Consider the following 23,201-nt stretch of genomic DNA (forward strand, 5'->3'; position numbering starts at 1 on the left):
TGCACATATTGCCTGGACCATATTAAAATGTTTAATGTTTTTATATTATATTTAAAACGAAAAGAGGCAGGTTTGTGTTTTATATATATAGATTTTTTTATAATTAGGCAAACAGTGAATATAATCAACACACGTTGCCTGAACCACATTTGTGTGGCTATCATGTTTAAGATTTCTTTAAATGAAAACGAAAATAGTTAGTATGGTGTTTTATCACATATTTCGTTGTCTAAAATATACACAGAGATAGCTGGAGTAGCAGAGCGAGCTGAGTGACGCGCGCTGCGTCAGAAGGTGGGCGGGGTTAGGATTTCCCAAGATTTTCCATGATGAAAGTGACCAATCATAAGAGGGTCAGTGCCCTCCTTGGTTTCCGCCCCCAAATTGTCAAAAGTCATGTAGACTCGAGCGAGCAGAAATCAGCTGAGCGAGCAGAAATCCACTGCGCGAGCAAAACAGCTCTCCGCGAGCAGAAGCCCGCTGCGCGCGAGCAGGATTCCACTGTACAAGCAGAGTTAACCTATGAGAGTATGCCAGGCGCTCGCTCGCAGCTACTTGTACACCTCTCGGTTGTTGAATTTGTGCGCGAGTACTTTTATCATGCCAGCTGAAGGTTAATTTTTGCGCGTGTGAAATAACATAATGTGCTCGTGAGCATGTCTTACACGCTCATAACTTTTGACTAAAAAATAACGCCATACCGAAGAATCCATACTGGCAAGCTTACTTTTTTCGGGTGTGGACAGAGTGTTTCACTCTAGTTGCGCGGGCGCGGACGAGTGCTGCGTTGTCTTCTTATTTGATAGGTGTCCGCGGGTGCAATACAGCCACCTGATAGGTCAACCAGGTACTGGCGCTGGAGTATTTATGTGTCATGTTATCATTAGAGTGCTATTCATTTTAAACATTGTGGTTATCGCCAATACCGGTATATTGTCACACTCTAAATTAACACGATGTCGATATTTCATGCTTTGAATATCATGATTATCGTCAACACCTACTACTTACGCCTAAAGCGCGACTAATGACGTCAGAAGTGCGTCTCGGCGTAGCGTAAATATCAGCAGTACGTTGCATTATTCGCATAAGTTGCGCTTAGACTTGAGTGGAATCCGTATTGTTTGTTTGACCGGAAGCTAGTTATTTTACTTTATAACGTTTTATATAAGGATATTTTTCTTACACAAACGCAAAAGCTACAGTATGTGCTAACAGAATGCTGAAATGCCTCTGTAAATTTGACCCATGCATTGCAGCTGATGAACCACGAATGGGCAGAAATTCAGGGACTGAGATGTTTGACATTATATAAGGACCATGACACCTCTAAGTGTGTGTGAGGGATAAAATTAATGAGGCTAGGAAAGCATTAGCACTGGAGTTGGGTTATATAGCTTCAGTTACACCAGTTCACAGCGTTACTATGGGTTATTAAATGCCTCTCGGTTTGTAATCCATGTATTAATTACACCTTATTAAAAATGGTTTTCCAGGCCTCTCAAGTTTTGAACTGAGTTCAGAGTGAGATTTTGGTGGCGACGGCATGGGTTTGGGTGGGGATGGGGGTCTGATCTGAAAAATGAGTTAAATTCAGCATTTCTTAGTACAGGTGTGTGTGTGTGTGTGTGTGTGTGTGTGTGTGTGTGTGTGTGTGTGTGTGTGTGTGTGTGTGTGTGTGTGTGTGTGTGTGTGTAAGATAATGGTTAGTGTTGTTTATTGTAGGTGTTGAGGCCTTCAGCACAGGGGTTGGTGGCTCCCATTTGAAACACTGTGGTTCCAGGCCAGCCATTTTCACTGTCATGATGGATGACAGAGTTCCATCTAGTGCCAAGCTGTTCCTGGTTTTGGTTTTGTTTAGTCCAAGCATGGAGAAAACCCTCTCAGCATCTGCATTTGAATGAGGGAGCACTAACACTAATGAAGCTATTTTAGAAAGCCTCCCAAACTGGCTCAAACCGGTCACCTTTGAAAAAAGGAACCAAGAGCCTCTATTACTCAAATGCTTTGCTTTTATGATTTCAATTTATTATGTGTATGTCATGTGGTGCCAAATATTTCTTACCTTGCTCTTGATTGAGGACATACTCCCCCAAAACTCAACGTTAAAGGTGGTGGGATCTTGGGGCATGGGGGTATCCATGAGCTGATACTCCAGGAACTCCTCACTCACCTTTGTCCTGTTCCTCTGGCCCATGGAAAGTAAGTAGTAAGTAGATGTGCACAAAAAATACATTAGATTGAAATGCATACAATCTTAAAAATGTAAATTACATTGTTTGTGCAAAAATGTACTTGGTTGCATCTCACAAAAGAGTGTCACTGGCGTTATTTTCCCACTAAAAGTTCTCATTACATTCAGATTATAATACAATAATATATTATATTATTTATAGTTTTAAATATATTAATATATAAATAAATGTATAAGATATAAATATTATTTACTGCTTTTTAATATAGTACAAAATATATAGTACAAAAATAAAATAAAAAATAAGGGAAAAAATGAAATTTATTATTATTATTATAATTATTGTAGTAATTATGGTCACACTGCAAAAAACCTTGATCATAAAAACAACAACTATACTTGTTTTTTCCACCATGGACATGCAGTTACACTCTGTAAGATAACTCAAATAACTGATGTGCATCAAAAGCATGTCTTTAATGTAGTAACTCCTTTTGAATGCACACTATGCCTCCAGGAACGGTTTGCTGTTTTTTTTCTGTTTATTACAGCAAATTGACGGAGGAACCCACGTAAAACAACCTGATGAAACATTATTGTAGACTTTGTGCGTCTAACATCCCTGTCAGAGAGTCTCTGACATGTGCTGGCAGCTGTTTCCCACTGTGAGACTCCAGTACATGGAGGAGCCTGCAAACTGTGAGAATGTAGCCGCTTCAACTCAAAGAGGCCAGAGTGACTGTTTAGCGGTTGTGTGGGCTAAAAATGAATCTGTGATCTGGCAGAGAGCGGAAAACAATGCATCATGACTTCTGACAGTTCAGTCTCACACTGCCGGACAGACGTCAAGTTGACACCTCATGTTTGGTTTCCAAGCACTGAAAGATTACTTTGTTGAATGCACAAGCAACACCTAAAACCTAACTGTAAGAGTTACGAAGAAAAAGTACAAGTTCATACCATCTTTTTAATGTAACATTAAACTTTTACCCTCTTAATGTCACCATCAAATAAAAATTGACAGTTCACAGTTATGGAATATTGCCGTATTTATCATAAATATTTTTTTTATTCATGTGCCCATGTAATCTTTAATCAAAGTAACCTCCCTCTTGCAGCATCTCTTCTCTTCTCTGATGATGTGTTTACTGGCGCGAGGGCGGGGCAACCTGTCGCTCACATAAGATCCACCAATAGCAAACCACAACCATCCAAACTAAGTCCCGCCCTACATTTTGTCTTGTTCAAGAAGCCATTTCACTCGTCATAATAAGAAGTATACAGGTCCTTCTCAAAAAATTAGCATATTGTGATAAAGTTCATTATTTTTTGTAATGTACTGATAAACATTAGACTTTCATATATTTTAGATTCATTACACACAACTGAAGTAGTTCAAGCCTTTTATTGTTTTAATATTGATGATTTTGGCAAAAAAGTAAAGAAAAACCAAAAAATTATAAAAAATCCATATTTCATCCGACCAATAAAAGAAAAGTGTTTTTAATACAAAAAAAGTCAACCTTCAAATAATTATGTTCAGTTATGCACTCAATACTTGGTCGGGAATCCTTTTGCAGAAATGACTGCTTCAATGCGGCGTGGCATGGAGGCAATCAGCCTGTGGCACTGCTGAGGTGTTATGGAGGCCCAGGATGCTTCGATAGCGGCCTTAAGCTCATCCAGAGTGTTGGGTCTTGCGTCTCTCAACTTTCTCTTCACAATATCCCACAGATTCTCTATGGGGTTCAGGTCAGGAGAGTTGGCAGGGCAATTGAGCACAGTAATACCATGGTCAGTAAACCATTTACCAGTGGTTTTGGCACTGTGAGCAGGTGCCAGGTCGTGCTGAAAAATGAAATCTTCATCTCCATAAAGCTTTTCAGCAGATGGAAGCATGAAGTGCTCCAAAATCTCCTGATAGCTAGCTGCATTGACCCTGCCCTTGATAAAACACAGTGGACCAACACCAGCAGCTGACATGGCACCCCAGACCATCACTGACTGTGGGTACTTGACACTGGACTTCAGGCATTTTGGCATTTCCTTCTCCCCAGTCTTCCTCCAGACTCTGGCACCTTGATTTCCGAATGACATGCAAAATTTGCTTTCATCCGAAAAAAAGTACTTTGGACCACTGAGCAACAGTCCAGTGCTGCTTCTCTGTAGCCCAGGTCAGGCGCTTCTGCCGCTGTTTCTGGTTCAAAAGTGGCTTGACCTGGGGAATGCGGCACCTGTAGCCCATTTCCTGCACACGCCTGTGCACGGTGGCTCTGGATGTTTCTACTCCAGACTCAGTCCACTGCTTCCGCAGGTCCCCCAAGGTCTGGAATCGGTCCTTCTCCACAATCTTCCTCAGGGTCCGGTCACCTCTTCTCGTTGTGCAGCGTTTTTTGCCACACGTTTTCCTTCCCACAGACTTCCCACTGAGGTGCCTTGATACAGCACTCTGGGAACAGCCTATTCGTTCAGAAATTTCTTTCTGTGTCTTACCCTCTTGCTTGAGGGTGTCAATGATGGCCTTCTGGTCAGCAGTCAGGTCGGCAGTCTTACCCATGATTGCGGTTTTGAGTAATGAACCAGGCTGGGAGTTTTTAAAAGCCTCAGGAATCTTTTGCAGGTGTTTAGAGTTAATTAGTTGATTCAGATGATTAGGTTAATAGCTCGTTTAGAGAACCTTTTAATGATATGCTAATTTTTTGAGATTTTTGTGTTTTCATGAGCTGTATGCCAAAATCATCAGTATTAAAACAATAAAAGACCTGAAATATTTCAGTTGGTGTGCAATGAATCTAAAATATATGAAAGTTTAATTTTTATCATTACATTATGGAAAATAATGAACTTTATCACAATATGCTAATTTTTTTATAAGGACCTGTACATCACAATGTGGAACAAAAGACTATCAAAACTTACGTTTCATGCCGATTTTAAAGCCCCACTGAAGTGCCTTGAAATGTGCAGCATTTATTCATTAGTCAATTGTGTTGATGTAATTTCCTCTGAAACAGGAAGACAGGGCAGGACATATCGAGCAGCTTCTCCGCTTTTTTAAAATAGCCAGTAGCGTTTAATTTATCATCACAACTCGGCCAGAGCTGTTGAGCTCGATAAAGCCCAATATCTTCCATATTGCTTTAAAATATAGCATTCTATGCAGAATTAAAATGAGTCGATACATTTTCTGGTCTGAAAATGACTCGCATTGATGACACATACACATATGATCATCTCTGTGCTATCGTGTCTCTGGACTGGAGCTGCGGTGGTTCGCGTGACACTAACATGAAACTAGGCTTCATTCGCCCCCCGAATCGTTCCCTATCCCCTATATAGTGCTCTATGTACAATTCACCAATTTTGATTTAATTGGGACTTTAAAAAACTGTATAGTAAGTAACAGGTTTCCTTGCAAAATATTTGCAATTTAAATCTCCCAGCATACAATCATCAATTTGTAACTAAATTTTTCAATGTTAGTTACTGTGTGTACTTTTAAGAATGGGATAAATACTTGTAGAAATACTTGGAATGGAGTTTCCTGGTACCTGACACACTTTCTTCTCTCTTTAGTTGTCTGAACCTGTTTATTCATGATGAAATCCCTTGTTGTAATTGAGAGGGTTTCCAATAAAATAATAAACCCACATATCTTATTGCAATATTATATAATAATCTATAAATTATAATTAAAACATATTGTGTTTTATTTTCTTATTGGATATAGTGCTGCAGTGAACAAAGAAAAAAATCCTATTGTATGTCAAATTTTATTCAAAGGTCCCAGGTTTGCACCGGATGCTGTCACCATTAGTCTGTTTCTGATAAACCAGCAGGATGGTTGATTTAGAAACAGAGGCATGAACGGTTTTAAATATATGACTTGTGGTCTTATCTGCTAGGTCAAAGGTTTTACATAGATTGAGCAAGCTTTAACTGGAACTGTGGGGGTGGGGTCTACAATAATAGGGTCTACGAATAATCACACCTTTAGTATGGTGGGGGAAGTTGTAATCTTCTGATTACTCAGTTTGAATGTCTCATTTTTGGGTTTTAGTCACATAGTCAACAAAGGGATAAAAGAAGATTGTAAATGTTGCTCTTTCTCTTATTTTCCTGTCAGTCGCTTTCTTGGGGCACTCTTTCTTTGCCTTCTCTTTTCTTTGTCTTTTTCTCCCTACTCTCTCTCTCTCTCTCTCTGTCTCTCTCTCTCTCTCTCTCTCTCTCTCTCTCTCTCTCTCTCTCTCTCTCTCTCTCTCTCTAACCCTCAGGGAACATTTTACATATATGCTGGGTACGATTAATGGTTTTTAATTTTGCTATTGTAACTGCGCTTATTTCTGTCATTGGTATAAGTAAAGTGGGTGTTAATAGACAAGAAATGTTTCTACCACATTGCTGATAATGTTTCTTTAGTCAATGAGCAGTCCTGCAACCCAAAAACCACCCGTATACATATTATTGTCAGGCTGTTTTTTGAGAGAACACTTTGGGTTTGTCGCAGCCCCACCTCTAGCAGAACTGTTAAAAACTTTGCTTACAGGATGTTGGTTCACCACATGCCAGATCAGGAGGCTGGGCTGAATGTGACAGAAAATGACTTCCCACCTTTAACTGTGTTTAAAACTGTCCATTATAACAAATTCTGTCAGATATAATAACTGTCAATACTTATTTTTTGCTTGAAACTTAAGAAATATGCTGTAGAAAGACATTGTATTTGTGCTGTAAATGTGTGGAAAGTGCACATTCAGCTGCAGTACACTTCAGTCCATCATTTTTTTAAATACATATGAGAAATATATGAATCTCTCTGTGAACCCAAGTATCATATTCTTTAAACGTTCCTCAAGTCCTTCCCCTCTATCTTTTGTTGATGCGTACACATTTTAGAGATGTACTATTCAGGTTCCTCTTTTTCAAACTAAAAGTATTTCATTGCTTCAAATATTTGTTTGTGATTTTGAAACCATTTTGATTGCATGTCATAATCCAGCAGGGCTATGGAGGAAAAAAGGAAGTTCAGATAACACTGTATTCATCAATATTTTTTGAACAATAGTGCAAACCACACCCACAATGCTTAAAACAGAAACCAGAACAATAACTGAACTTCAGAACTGGTAAGTGTTAATAATTAAAAAATATAATATAATATTAAATTGACCACAGGTGCATTCTAGAGGTTAAAAATGCCTTCATGTATAAAACGTTTTTCATGATTGTACACAATCATGTATGTACAACTCGTTTTTGTTATATACTGCAGGCTCACTATCTGCCTCTCAGACAACACACAATGCTTGGATAAGCACACGCTTGCAAGGTTCACTGAACATCGTTTTTTTACAAGTAGAAAAGGAAATAGGTTATTCAAAATATCAAACATTTGATAAGCTTTATAGGTAAAATGGAAGTAGACAAGACGTCATTATTTCCTGTCAGGTTTCCATCAAAAGTGGTTATAACAGGAAGCTTTTCTTGTTGCAGAGACTCACGCAAGACCTGTGTTCACTGAGGCTCTACTTTGACTGCAGCTGCAAATGGAAACATTTAAAAAAATCCTTTTGACAGGTAAGGTATACCTTTATTAATATTAATTATATTTGAAAACAAAACTAGGAAATCACTGTAACCTAGTGTTTCTCTGAATCTATTTGAAATTATAGTGGCAGTCTGTGTGCAAGTAACGTCTCAACAGAGCACTGGAGGTAAGATTATATATATATATATATATATATATATATATATATATATATATATATACATATAAAACATAAGTTGTTTCTGGTTTGCTATATGAATTTTTAAGGACTATTATTTAACTGTTTTATTTTTGAGTTACACAACTGTATTATAAAGTGTTGGTATTCAGCCATTCTAACCTAAGGATTATTCATCTGCTAGACCCTCCGATTCAGATTCCCAAGCCCAACATTTCTCAGAATCCAACTCACAAGGTGCTGTACAGCACAGAGACGGTCACTCTGCACTGTGAGGTCTCTATAGGAGCATCTGAGTTACAATACGACTGGTACAAGGACTCCGCTGATTTCAAAATTGACCACCAGTCCAGCATCAATGTGAAAGATGATGGAATTTATGAATGCAAGGCAAAAAATGGGTCTTCTGAGTCTGAAAAAAGTGATAGTTACTCCGTAACTCGACAAGGTGAATGGATATCATAATATAAAATATATATTCAGTAATTGTATTTTGGTTACACTTTATTTCGATAGTTCACTTTAGACATTTTATTAGTTAGTAGTACTACTAGTAGTAACTGTAAGTAACTTTGCAACTGCATGTCAACTAGCAATTAGAGTATTAGTAGACTGTTAGGTTAGTGTTGTGTTTTAGAGTTTGGGTTAGTAGAATAAGTTTGGTTTGTTTTCGTCTCTCCCTTTAGTTCTGCCTGAAGCAAAAGTCCAGTCAGACTGGACAGAAGCGTTTGCTGGTGAAAAAGTGTCTTTGCAGTGTGTGATTCCTGGATCTGAAACCTGGATCTATATGTGGTTCAAGGGCTCAGAAAGAATAGTCTCCAGTGATGAAACAAGCATAAAAGACAACACTCTCACTCTCTCAGTGAAGTCCAATCATGACGGGCTGTATACGTGTCAAGCTGAGCTGAAGGACAGGATGGTGAAAACAGCAGAAAGCAAAGCACATTCGTTAAAAGTTCATGGTAAAAAGTTCATTAGCTTAGCTAAAAGCAGAATGTCCTGACTAAATTATATTAAGTTATATTTATAATTATATTATTATACTTAGTTCAATTGTGAAATACAGCCATTTTTAAAATGTTGATAAATAATAATAAATTCATATTTATGGTAAAACTACTTAAGATATTTTATGATTAATAGATATGAATGAAATTGTCAGGCACCCAAAACAGTTCAATGAAGAAGATTTATTTTATGCTGATTTTCATTTGCATTGGCTTGTATCAGTGTTCATGTCAGTATATGCAGTTTCCTGTCTACTCTTCTTGACAGTGGCCAGACACTATTAGCAGTTTGAGTCAGTTCATTTTGTCTTGGATTATAAATAATAGTAATCATTTGCAACTCAAAGCATTTATAGCTTGAAGATATTTCATTATTACTAATTCTACCCCTGTGATTCTTAGATAACACACCAAAATCAGACATCAGGAAAGATCAGTGGTTTGAGCCCTTCTACACTGGGGAGAAAATCCAGCTTGGTTGTAATATGCCTGGTGATGGATGGAAGTATGACTGGTATAAAGACTCAAAACCCTTGATCACAGATCCATCGTTTATTATCCACTCAGCATCTCCCTCTAACACTGGTGTCTATCATTGTAAAGCAAAGAGAGGAGACTTCTCAGTGGATAGTGAGACTCTACAAGTGCGAGTTGAAGGTGAGTCCAAAATGTACCTCTTTATAGTCATTTCGGTAACACTTTATAATAACGTTCAGTTGTAAGGCATTTATAAGTGGTTGGTTAATGATGAACAAATCATTTACAGAACATTCATAAATGATTAGCAAGAGATATACTAATATTTTATGTATGTTTTGTAAATTCCGTTACAAGTCATTTACAATTGATTAGTTAATGATTAACTAATCATTTACAAAACATGATTATGCGTTCATAAATTATTAATTAGTGATATGTTCATTATTTTATGTATGTTTTGAAGATTCAGTTAGAAGTCATTTACAATTGATTAGTTAATAATTAACTGATCATTTACAAAACATGACTATGCGTTGTTTATATGACTATAATGTTTAGCTCACATCAGGTGCACAGTGGTTAAAGACTCCATGTGTTTCAGAGAAGACAGCTGTCTATACCCTCACCAGTCAGCACTTACACTGCAGTGCACACTACACTACACACTACAGTACACTACACTACAGAAGACAGCTGTCTATACCCTCACCAGTCAGCACTTACACTGCAGTGCACACTACACTACACACTACAGTACACTACAGAAGACAGCTGTTTATACCCTCACCAGTCAGCACTTACACTGCAGTGCACACTACACACTACACTACAGAAGACAGCTGTCTATACCCTCACCAGTCAGCACTTACACTGCAGTGCACACTACACTACACACTACAGTACACTACAGAAGACAGCTGTTTATACTCTCACCAGTCAGCACTTACACTGCAGTGCACACTACACTACAGAAGACAGCTGTCTATACTCTCACCAGTCAGCACTTACACTGCAGTGCACACTACACACTACACTACAGAAGACAGCTGTCTATACCCTCACCAGTCAGCACTTACACTGCAGTACACACTACACTACACTACACACTACAGTGTTCAACACCTGTTATAGATGTGTAAACGCATGAATAAATCATTTACAACCCTTTCTGCATCCCCTAATCTAAAGTGTAAACTATTCATCACTTGTAAATGTGTTACACATCATTCGTAGATTACCACTTCAAGAATCAAAAAGGCATAAGATCAACGAATCGAATCTACGAATGTATATGTAACACATTTACAAGTGATGAATAGTTTACACTTTAGATTAGGGGATGCAGAATTTGTTATAAATCATTTACAACACTTTCTGCATCCCCTAATCTAAAGTGTAAACTATTCATCACTCGTAAATATGTTACAAATGATCTGTACATGTATTCAAGGCATTTACAGCACTTTCTGCACCATCTAATTGCTACATACATACATACAAAAAATACATTATTTATTAAACATTTGTATATGATCAGTTAATCATTTTACTAATCAATTGTAAATGACTTCTAACTGAATCTACAAAATATACATACAATAATTAATATATCACTTATTAATCATTTATGAATGCATAGTCATGTTTCGTAAATAATTAATTAATCATTTACTAATCACTAGTAAATGACTTGTAACGGAATTTACAAAGCATACATAAAATGTTAGTATATCACTTGCTAATCATTTATGAATGTTCTGTAAATGATTAGTTCATCATTAACTAACCACTTATAAATGCCTTACAACTGAACGTTATTATAAAGTGTTACCAAGAAAGGACATGGAATCAAGAGAGTTAAATAAGTATTTTAGACTAAACAATTTTATAACCAAGAAACTGGGCTTCTGGCTATAAGTATATTTTTCATTCACTTTTCCACATCAATTGTTCATTACTGTTGTTGTTTTTTATTTTTTCCTGTGCAGAGCCGCCTCGACCAAAACTGTCAGTAGAGTCTGAATGGAAAACATTTTACCCAAATGAAAAAGTGACTCTGACGTGTTCAATTGATGGAGACTCAAATGAATGGGGCTACGAATGGTTTAAAGATGGAGCTCAGCTTTCAGCTAACAACGACATTTCCATTTCTGAAAACACACTCTCAATCCGCTCAGCAAAAGCGAGTCATTTAGGACAGTATACCTGCAGAGGAAAACATCTGAAGAGAACGCCAGTGACTACAGGACAAACAGAAGCTTTGAAACTTCAAATTGATGGTAAAACTACTTAAGATATTTTATGATTAATAGATATGAATGAAATTGTCAGGCACCCAAAACAGTTCAATGAAGAAGTTTTATTTTATGCTGATTTTCATTTGCATTGGCTTGTATCAGTGTTCATGTCAGCATATGCAGTTTCCTGTCTACTCTTCTTGACAGTGGCCAGACACTATTAGCAGTTTGAGTCAGTTCATTTAGTCTTGGATTATACATAATAGCAAGCATTTGCAACTCAAAGCATTTATTGCTTGAAGATAGTTCATTATTACTAATTCTACCCCTGTGATTCTTAGATAACACACCAAAACCAGACATCAGGAAAGATCAGTGGTTTGAGCCCTTCTACACTGGGGAGAAAATCCAGCTTGGTTGTAATATGCCTGGTGATGGATGGAAGTATGACTGGTATAAAGAAGACTCAAAACCCTTGATCACAGATCCAACGTATATTATCAACTCAGCATCTCCCTCTGACACTGGTGTCTATCACTGCAAAGCAAAGAGAGGAGACTTCTCAGTGGATAGTGAGACTCTACAAGTGCGAGTTGAAGGTGAGTCCAAAATGTACCTCTTTATAGTCATTTCTATTGTGGAATATTATTCCCATTGTTCATTGATTGAGTTTACAATGCCTCAGTAAAGTTCCCAGGAAATGTACGGACTGATTAAATGTAGACCCGCTTTGGAAGCGTCCGCCAAATGTGTAAATTTAAATGAAATGACATAGAGTCAAGAGAGTTAAATAGGTATTTTAGACTAATTGATTTCATAAAAAAGAAACTGTTAAGCTATACCAAAATTAACTTTGACGCGTATTAGACTTAGTGCTAGCATTAGGCTCTGTATGAGCACATTCAAGTTACAGTTTGTTTTGTTTTCATCTCTCCCTTTAGTTCTGCCTGAAGCAAAAGTCCAGTCAGACTGGACAGAAGCGTTTCCTGGTGAAAAAGTGTCTTTGCAGTGTGTGATTCCTGGATCTGAAACCTGGATCTATATGTGGTTCAAGGGCTCAGAAAGAATAGTCTCCAGTGATGAAACAAGCATAAAAGACAACACTCTCACTCTCTCAGTGAAGTCCAGTCATGATGGGCTGTATACGTGTCAAGCTGAGCTGAAGGACAGGACGGTGGAAACAGCAAAAAGCAAAGCACATTCGTTAAAAGTTCATGGTAAGTTTTGTCACAGAAAAACCTGTCAGTTTAGCTAAAAGCAGAATGTCCTGACTAAATTAATATCTATTACATTGTGAAATACAGCCATTTTCACAATATCTTATTTCAGAACACAGCTCTTTATTTTTGCATAATAATTTATATCCTCATGCTTTTTATATAATGTCAACATATATATCTTGTATATCTTGCAATTATTTAATATTGAGTTTTGGTGCTGTTTATTGCCAGCCTCATTTTAAGAAAATTTCCAAGGGGCTTCAATTAAAATGATAATAAATGCATAAATATACATTTATTTTTTAGTCTTTAAGTTATTTTATAGTTATAAAGGATAATTATAAAATATAATATACATTATATTCTATGCATTAAAACAATTATTCAATATTTTATAAATAAATAATTATCTTTTTCATAATTCTAAAGGATCAGAGCCGACAGTCGTTCTGAAGCAAGATCCGTCATACTCAGAGATCTACACTGGGGAAAAAGTCAAACTCACTTGTAGCATAGAACAGAACACATCAAAATGGGAATATAAGTGGCAAAAAGATTCAGTGCAAGTGAACAATCACACTTACACTATCTCAAATGCTACACTCGATCGAAACGGGGAATACACTTGTACCATATCAAGGAGAGAGATTACATTTGCAAAATCCACAAAACTGAAAATAAGAGGTAAGATTAATCTGTTTTATACATCAAAGCATAATACAATATGTCAACAAAAAATAAGTCCAGTTCTCTTACATTATTGTGGTGTTTGTATTTGCAGAGCCGCCTCGACCAAAACTGTCAATAGATTCTCAATGGAAAACATTTTACCCAAATGAAAAAGTGATTCTGAAGTGTTCAATTGATGGAGACTCAAATGAATGGGGCTACGAATGGTTTAAAGATGGACATCAGCTTTCAGGTGATGGGGACATTTCCATTTCAGGAAACACACTCTCAATCCGCTCAGCAAAAGCGAGTCATTTAGGACAGTATACCTGCAGAGGAAAACATCTGAAGAGAACGCCAGTGACTACAGGAAAAACAGAAGCTTTGAAACTTCATATTTATGGTAAAACTACTTAAGATATTTTATGATTAATAGATATGAATGAAACTGACAGGCACCCAAAAGAGTTCAATGAAGAAGTTTTATTTTATGCTGATTTTCATTTGCATTGGCTTGTATCAGTGTTCATGTCAGCATATGCAGTTTCCTGTCTACTCTTCTTGACAGTGTCCAGACACTATTAGCAGTTTGAGTCAGTTCGTTTAGTCTTGGATTATACATAATAGCAAGCATTTGCAACTCAAAGCATTTATAGCTTGAAGATAGTTCATTATTACTAATTCTACCCCTGTGATTCTTAGATAACACACCAAAATCAGACATCAGGAAAGATCAGTGGTTTGAGCCCTTCTACACTGGGGAGAAAATCCAGCTTGGTTGTAATATGCCTGGTGATGGATGGAAGTATGACTGGTATAAAGAAGACTCAAAACCCTTGATCACAGATCCAACGTATATTATCCACTCAGCATCTCCCTCTGACACTGGTGTCTATCACTGCACAGCAAAGAGAGGAGACTTCCCAGTGGATAGTGAGACTCTACAAGTGCGGGTTGAAGGTCAGTACAAAATTTACCTTTTTATAGTCATTTCTATTGTGGAATATTCTTCCCATTATTCTTTGAGTTTACAATGCCTCAGTAAAGTTCCCATGAAATGAATGAACTGATTAAATTCAGACCTATAACTTGAACACAATGAAAGTCGCTTTGGAAGCATCTGCCAAATATGTAAAAGAAATGACATGGAATCAAGAGAGTTAAATAAGTATTTTAGACTAAACAATGTTATAACCAAGAAACTGGGCTTCTGGCTATAAGTATAATTTTCATTCACTTTTCCACATCAGTTGTTCATTACTGTTGTTATTGTTGTTTTTTATTTTTTCCTGTGCAGAGCCGCCTCAACCAGAACTGTCAATAGAGTCTGAATGGAAAACATTTTACCCAAATGAAAAAGTGATTCTGAAGTGTTCAATCAATTCAAATGAATGGGGCTACGAATGGTTTAAAGATGGAGCTCAGCTTTCAGGTGATGGGGACTTTTCCTTTTCAGGAAAAACACTCTCAATCCCCTCAGCAAAAGCGAGTCATTTAGGACAGTATACCTGCAGAGGAAAACATCTGAAGAGAACGCCAGTGACTACAGGAAAAACAGAAGCTTTGCAACTTCATATTCATGGTAAAACTACTTATGATATTTTATGATTAATAGATATGAATGAAATCGACAGGCACCCAAAAGAGTTTAACGAAGAAGCTGTTTATATTTTAAGATGTTTTTGCATTGGCCTGTTTTAATGTACAGTGGTTTACATTTGCTGTTTCCTGTCTACTCTAGACAACAGGTTTCAGAGGTCAGACGCTATGAGCAGTGTCCAAATTTGTCAGTAGAATCTCAATGGAAATCATGCTTTTTCTAAGGATTGTATACTTGAAGAGAAAAAACATGGAAATAAAAATGTAAAAGTCATAAATGAACTAAATTCAGATAGTGACAGTCAGGTCCCTTAAAGAGGTCAATGAGGATTTTGTTCTGCTTTCTATTCACTCAAACAATTATTTAGGTCTATGGATTACACAGTTTTAACAAAAACTAACACACTTGATGCATATTTGTCAGTTAAGAAATAATGAGATTTGTGCAATCCCAGCTGGCATTTTAACGTAGAGTCAGCGTTGAATCAACGTCAGGTGTCAGTGTTGGATAACCGTTGGATTTTGTTTAGATTTTGCAAATCTAATCAACGTTGAAATAGCAACGTCATTCCAACGTCAATCTAATCAACGTTGAAATAGCAACGTCATTCCAACGTCACGTTTCTCAACATAGGTGATTTCGCCAACATTGAATCAATATTGATTTTGGTTTAGATTTTGCAAATCCAATCAACGTTGAAATAGCAACGTCATTCCAACGTCATGTTTTTCAACATAGGTGAATTTGCCAACATTGAATCAATATTGATTTTGGTTTAGATTTTGCAAATCCAATCAACGTTGAAATTTCAACGTCACTATAAAGTCCTGCTTTTCAACAGTTTATTTTGTTAAACTGTTTTCACTAAAGTATTGATCTGTTCAACAATAACACTAAACACCTTGAAATGGATACATAAACACTAAGTTTGCGGACACACAGTCAGCTAGGAAGAAGCCAATTGGTCAAAGCAAGACCGGGAAGAAGATTAATAAAGACATTTCACTGACGTAAGAAACATGCTTTATTGCATGGCTGCAAGTGTGCCAACATTTCACACAACATCATTTTACACGTGTCGAACTTTAACCTTTAGAAAAACGGCCCAAACATTGGGCAACATTGAACACGGCTGGTTAAATCTTCCCTTCTTGTTACTTCTTTCTGCCACCGCCACCTATCCTCTCTGGTGCATATTTCAAGTATTTGGCCATGTATTCGTCTGCTTTTGTTGCAGTTGTATCAAATGAGCTCAAGACAGCGTCTGATGAGGGGGGAAAAAACAGATCATTATTAGCAAACGTTAACCTCTCAAATTAAAATATTTTGCAAATATCAACTTCTGTGGAATTGCCAATGTTTCAAGTATATAAATTAGTATTTATCAATGTGCAAGGTCATTGATAATCATGTGCTTGGGCAAGCAACAAAAGGCAGTTGGTAGGAACCAGTGCTGCTGGTAGAGAAGTTAGTCTAGAGCCCAGAATGGAGTATTATATATAATATTAGAGCATGCTCTGTAGAGTCCTCCAACTAAAATGATTTCTTCATTTCTTATGAATTATTATTCTGCTTACTATATTTAATTATTTAAAACATTGTTACAAAACTACTATGTTAAAGCAAACTCACCACAGATTATCTTGTAGAGACTGGTCTTCATGAACCCGCAACCTTCCCACTTCTTCCTCTGAGGCTCATTATGGCCATCATTTTATTTGCCATAGTTCTGCCATGGTAAAACAGATTTATATTAGAATATTATATTGCAATCAAGTTCATCATGAAAATGTAGCAGAGAGTGAGTAAGTGGGTGTGTGGGGGGAGTGCATGACAGTATATGACAGGGAACATCACTGTAAACTAATGCAAAAAAGGAACAAAGTTACTTACGCAGCCATTGACTTCTTCACATGGTCTGCAGCATCAACGCCTCCCAACGTCTTCAGATGTTTACTCTGAAAAGAACAAGAAACAAGAAATTAAAAATATAACCAGAAAAAGTGGTCAGTAGAGTCCAGACCTCCACAAAGCAGGCACATGATGAGAACGAGGAGTTTATAGTGGTCACCATAGTGAACAAGCCAATTGTCATAATGAAACTTTGCCAGCACTTTACAAGATTAATCATTTAAAACTTACCAGTTCTGCTCCCTCATTCTTGTCCTCCAAGCGATTCTCTAAAGCTTCAAGCTCTTCTTCGGTGTTTGCCGGCTTCACTTCATAACTTCCAGCAGATGAGGTGGCAACGTGAATTGTATCCTTGATTTCGACAAGGAGCTGAAGAACTCTCTTCTGGAATTCTAGCCAAAAAAAGAAGCGATTGATTATTATTTTTATAATGTATTGAGTACGCTCTACACCACAAAATCCAAGTTTTTTCATTTGCCCAATAAAAATGCACTGCAAAAACTCAAAATATTAACAAGAATATTTATGATATTTCTAGTCAAATGTCTATTTTCTATTCAAAAAAATCTCATACACTTAAAATAAGACACCTAAAAAATAACTTGTATTTAGACAATTTTCACTAGAAAATTGTCACTAGACTCCACCAATGCGTGTAATTGTGCATTTTGTCGTCTCCATTTTTTGTGATACATCTGGGAGTGTAAAATATAAAAACGAAATATTTTTAAGCCTAAATTTTTTATAAAGAAAATCATTCAATTTGAAAATAAGTCATAAAAACATTCAATCAAATGAGGGCTGTGCTCATCATTTTTTAAATAATATCTTCCACATCAACTTGTATTTAAATTTTACAAAAATGTAAATGATTTTTGTTTTAAGGGTTAAATTACTTTCAGATTCAAATAGATGGTTGGGTTAGTTATGGGGACAACTCACCGTTGAAGGAGACTTTCAAGTCGTGTTCTTCCAAATCTCTGGAAAAGAGAAGGAAGAAGAATTTGAAATCTCAACCTTATTTTTAAAGTTTGTGGATGGAAAGTGTGTCAATGTGCCGCGTTCGACCAACAGAGACATCCCTAACACTAGCGCGCACACACTCCCTAGCACACAACGGCGGTTCGCGGTTAAACCATAGACTGTAAAAAAATATGGACGTAGTGTCCGTGACGTCACCCGTAGGTTTCTGGAGAGCATTTTTGAAGCCTAAAGTGGGCGGAGCCGTCCGTCGCCATCTTGGCCTTGCGTCACTCCCGGATAACAGAAAATAGGCAAACAGTGCGTGAGTGGAGCTGAGGAGCCTGGCCCTGGCCATAGATATGAGCCTGGCTATCTGAAATCACCTAGCTCGACGTGATCGAGTTAGCTGATGATGTAAAGCCAATTAAAAGTTCCTGTTTTTGCCCTTCGAAATATTATAATAGTTAAAAGACATGGCTACAAGTGAGACTGTGTATTACTTCGAGAGTGTTTGTGTGTGACAGTGATTTATGTGCATACATGTCAGTCACTCTTTCATGGTCCGTCAGCGCGGCATCGCTCAAGTTCGTAGAGAGCTTATTCAGTCCATTTCAAATTCTGATTTCGGCCGCCTCTCAAATGGGTTAAACCGTTAAACCATAGATATATTGCCTTTGAAGTGCAAGTAACGTTAAATGCGCTAGAAAATCCGCGCTCATTCATGGATGTGCATTTATTGCATGAACGGAGAAAGCGCCGACGCCTGCATGATTTCATCTGACGGTACATAAGCATATAATCCATCTGTTCCGTGAGAGCAGAACGAACGAGCCTTTATTGACGTTTTAAATTTGAAAACCCCAAAAAGCAACGAAATTGTCAGACATCCATTAGTGCCTGTTCACAGAGGAAAACAACTGAAATACAGCGCTGGTTGTTCTCTCAAGCGATACTCGACGACAACGACTGAATCCAAAGACGTGGGCTTTGTACCCAAGTATTAAATTGTATGAAATAATCCCGAAAAAAGCACAAACACTGCAGAGAAGGCAAGTTCAGCAGCTAACATTTGCTGAGGTGAAGTGACGGCTAGTAACTAGAGGTGGGCGGATCGATCCTAAAATATCGATACTTCGATACTGATGTGGTATCGAAAAGGATCGATCCTCACATAAAAATATCGATCCAAATGTGTGGGTTTTTTTACCAGTAATTTTTATTAATTTAGCACGCAATTCAGTGCGTAAAATAAGCTTCTAAGTGGAAAAATAAGCGAATGTTAGCGGATAATTGTGTAGGATAGAACTTTTTCTCCTAGTCATCTGGATACAAGACGAAACCAATCAATCACAGAGAGCGTTCGTTGCTGGTGCTTCACTGAGCTCACAGGCACGTTTGGGAAACGAAGCCTTGCTTAGATGACAGAGAAACAATCGGGAGTTATTTTGCAATAAACAAAGCAAAAGTGTATATAACGGTTCAAAATGTTGAGGACAGTAAGATTTTTTTTAATGAAATTAATATTTTTATTCAACAAGGATCGATGCATTAAATTGATCAAAAGTGACAGCCAAGGGTTTTTCACTGTTAAAAAAATCTACTTCATATAAATGCTGTTCTTTCAACTTGGTTCATCAAATAATTCTGCATCATGGTTTCCACAAAAAAATATGAAACTGTTTTCAACATTGATAATAATAAGAAATGTTTTCTGAGCTGTAAATCAGCATATTAAAATTAATTATCATCATAACTGGAGTAATGATGTCGAAAATTACGCTTTGATCAATTGAATAAATTACAGTTTAGTATGACATAGAAAACAGATAGCCTATGTTAAATTGTAATATTACAGTTTTTACTGTATTTTTGATCAAATAAATGCAGAAGAGAATTAAAAATCTTACAGACCCCAAACTTTTGAACAGTAGGCTAGTGTGCAATAGTACTTTTACTATAATTAGGGTAGTTTTGTAAAAGTCACTGACTAATAATTACAGGCGAGTTGAGAGCACAAATCACAAAATATTTAGTAGTAATGAAAACGTTTTCAGATTTAGCATATTAATGATGCATTCACCTCATAAATCATGACACACTGCTCTAGCACAGGAAAGTGCATACAAGTTCAAGTGCATGCTTTTAAAATTAAAAAGTATTGGTATTGGTATCGATATCGTCGATACTGGCCCTGTATTTACTTGGTATCGAATCGATACCAAAATTTGGAGTATCGCCCACCTCTACTAGTAACAGCAAACAAACGGCTAGCATTGACATCAGCGGGAATCCACCTGTCACTCAAGTGGCCACACCCTTAAATTTAAATATTAATCAACTAAACGGATGAGTTATAAAAAAAATTCACCCCCCTCACAGTTGTTATGAAGGGCAAAATTAGCTGTATAGACCAAAGCCACAGAGAGAACCAGGCTGTAAACATGTTTTTTTCTGCTGTAAAGTTGGTAATTTTAACATGAGGGAGATACAGATTTGACTCACTTCTGCAGCCAGGCCAAGCGGCCAGTTAATGAATTGCAGTTTAACTCACTTCCGTGTTGGTTTCAAGAGAGAGACGGGGAGGTTGCCGCTTGGGTTAAACTAGTCTGCGCACACGCACATGCACACACACACACACACACACACAGATAACGGCGGTTAGCTAGCACACAACGGCGGTTCGCGGTTAAACTAGTCTCTGCCCATACACACAATATTAATTAACACAATACGTATACGTCAGGCACACACAAATTTATTTAGGAATTTTATAGTTATAAAATGTGACTTCAAAAACTTTGCTTACCGTTTGAGCTGTTACCCCCAAATTCACTCCGAACCGGTCCAGGTCAGAATCTGCCTGACGATGACGACACAGACCAACTTCGCGCATGCGCAATCGGGTGTTGTCTGGAACCGTCAGAGCCAATAGAATCACATTTGTGTGATGGACAACCGCCGTCCTCCAATCAAGCTCTTGTATTGAATGATATTCCATTTCAAAATGATCAATCAGACTGGAGTTGCTCTCAAAGTACGCCGGGAGATGTAGAAAGCCTCTCAATTATCTATTGGCTGATGTGTATTTATTTTTATTTTATTTATTTTTTTATTCCCTATGAAAACGTGAATTGTATCTTACTGATTTTTGTATTACAAGATCAATTTTTTTTTTTCGGCAAATTGTAACAAATGTGTTATGCAATAAAAAAATAAAAATAAAATAAAATAAAAAAAGATGTAACATTAGAAAGCGCTTTTATCACGACTCAACAAACGTTTAATTCAGCGTTGATCTTTCAACGTTGTATCATTATTCATGTATCAACACTTTTAACAGTTAATTGATCAGCATTGTTTGGATGTTGGAACGTTATATTTCTACTGATATATTTCAACAAAATGTTTAAAAGTCATGGTTGTAAAAAATAATGTTGATTTGACGTACAACTCAAAAATTTATTTTTATTTATATGTTGAATCCGTAGTGAGTTAACAACTCCACTTCAACTATTTAGTGTTCAACGTTGTTTTGACGTTGAATTAATGTTACTTAACAAACGTTTAATTCAGAGTTGATCTTTCAACGTTGTATCATTATTCATGCATCAACACTTTTTCAACAGTTAATTGATCAGCATTGTTTGGATGTTGGAACAACGTTATTTTTCTACTGATATATTTCAACAAAATGTTTAAAAGTCATGGTTGTAAAAATAATGTTGATTTGACGTACAACTCAAATTTTATTTATATTTCTATGTTGAATCCATAGTGAGTTAACAACACCATTTCAACCATTTAGTGTTCAACGTTGTTTTGACGTTGAATTAATGTTTTTTCATAAACTGACATTATTTCAACCACATTTAAACGTTTAAGGTCAGTCGAATGCCAGCTGGGATAGTTCTAATCAACCAAATGTTTAAAATACATAACCAGGTTTATATATTTATCTTTGATTCTTGCTTGTTCCAAAGCCATATTCGAACCCTGTTTATACTCATGACATTTATTTTTATACAATTTATACAGTTAACATAGTATTTAGGTTGATTATAAAGGGATTTTAATTAAAGGGATAGATAAAATTCTGTCATTAATTACTCACCCTCATGTTGTTCCAAACCCATAAGACTTTTGTTCATTTCGCCAAGGTAGTAAAGACATCATTAAAATAATCCATGTGACTCCAGTGGTTTAATCTCAGTTTTTTGAAGCGATGCGAGTGTTTTGTTTGCACACACACACACACAAAAGAAAAAAAAATATTTACAAAATATTAATCCCCAGCATGTGTTCACACTAGAGCCTGCTGTTGTCAACATAAGCATGCGTCGTAGTGAACGCTTGCACCGCTTCATAAAATTGAGGTTAAATTGAGTGACATGGATTACTTTAATGATGTCTTCACTAACTTTCTGGACCTTGAATGTGGTAGTTGCACAGCTGTCAATGGAGGGACAAAAGTAAATAATGACAGAATTTTATTTTTTGTATGAACTATGTACTAATACATTATGTACTGTAAATAAATAAACTTCTTTACTGTTGCACCTTTGTATTTTAGAGGGGAAAGTGAACTTCAGTTGGAAATTCAGTTCATATTCTCAGATCACCTAGAATAACAAACATACGGTACTCAAGGCAGTTATTGTTTGAAGGTGGTCTATTATTTATTTTTTATTTAACCTCTGTTGTTCCTAGATAACACACCAAAACCAGACATCAGAAAAGATCAGTGGTTTGAGTCCTTCTACACTTGGGAGAAAATCCAGCTTGGTTGTAACATGTCTGGTGATGGATGGAAGTATGACTGGTTTAAAGACTCAAAACTCTTGATCACACATCAAAATCACACCATCAACTCAGCATCTCTCTCTGACACTGGTGTCTATCACTGCACAGCAAAGAGAGGAGACTTCCCAGTGGATAGTGAGAATCTACAAGTACAAGTTGAAGGTAAGTTAGTCTCTTGTGCCCATATAAACTGCCTCTTGTGGCCATTTATTTTATAGAATATAACCATGGCAAAGCACTCAATGAAATGAAAATATGAAGTTAGTGACAGTTCGACCCAAAACGTGAAAATTCTATCAGCATTTACTCACCCTCATGTTGTTCCTCTACAACTTTCTTTCTTTTGTGGAACAAAGAAGATATTTTGAAGAATGTACTTTTTACTTTATTTTTG

General features: G+C 36.7%; 2 protein-coding genes across 9 annotated transcripts in view; one reads left to right on the plus strand and one right to left on the minus strand.

The window, feature by feature from the left end:
- Window positions 1-23,201, plus strand: part of LOC311073778 (hemicentin-1) — an 86,070-nt gene that overhangs the window by 53,744 nt on the left and 9,125 nt on the right. For 2 of the 7 annotated variants that reach the window (XM_084099729.1, XM_084099733.1), the window contains 10 exons: window positions 8,607-8,882; window positions 9,330-9,584; window positions 11,396-11,686; window positions 11,986-12,243; window positions 12,586-12,861; window positions 13,294-13,548; window positions 13,646-13,936; window positions 14,236-14,493; window positions 14,831-15,115; window positions 22,715-22,969. In XM_084099729.1, coding sequence (XP_083955855.1) covers window positions 8,607-8,882; window positions 9,330-9,584; window positions 11,396-11,686; window positions 11,986-12,243; window positions 12,586-12,861; window positions 13,294-13,548; window positions 13,646-13,936; window positions 14,236-14,493; window positions 14,831-15,115; window positions 22,715-22,969 — 2,700 coding nt within the window. The remainder of the gene's footprint in view (window positions 1-8,606; window positions 8,883-9,329; window positions 9,585-11,395; window positions 11,687-11,985; window positions 12,244-12,585; window positions 12,862-13,293; window positions 13,549-13,645; window positions 13,937-14,235; window positions 14,494-14,830; window positions 15,116-22,714; window positions 22,970-23,201) is intronic. The other 5 variants (XM_084099731.1, XM_084099734.1, XM_084099728.1 and 2 more) reach the window with 4 other exon arrangements.
- Window positions 16,140-22,650, minus strand: LOC311073781 (uncharacterized protein). Of its 2 annotated transcripts, XR_014604212.1 has the most exons (5): window positions 17,987-22,650; window positions 17,276-17,436; window positions 17,027-17,091; window positions 16,766-16,862; window positions 16,140-16,397 (listed from the first exon to the last, which is right to left on the minus strand). XR_014604212.1 is itself a non-coding variant. In XM_084099738.1 (4 exons), the coding sequence occupies exons 1-3, from the start codon at window positions 17,516-17,518 to the stop codon at window positions 16,793-16,795; spliced, it is 378 nt and encodes a 125-aa protein (XP_083955864.1). In that variant the 5' UTR covers window positions 17,519-17,684; the 3' UTR covers window positions 16,140-16,397; window positions 16,766-16,792. The 2 variants fall into 2 exon arrangements, 1 of the variants encoding a protein (XP_083955864.1); XM_084099738.1 differs by lacking the exon at window positions 17,987-22,650 and having other exon boundaries at window positions 17,276-17,684.

The sequence above is a fragment of the Abramis brama genome (assembly GCF_963993115.1).
Source record: "Abramis brama genome assembly, chromosome: 22".
Classification (NCBI taxonomy): Eukaryota; Metazoa; Chordata; class Actinopteri; order Cypriniformes; family Leuciscidae; genus Abramis; species Abramis brama.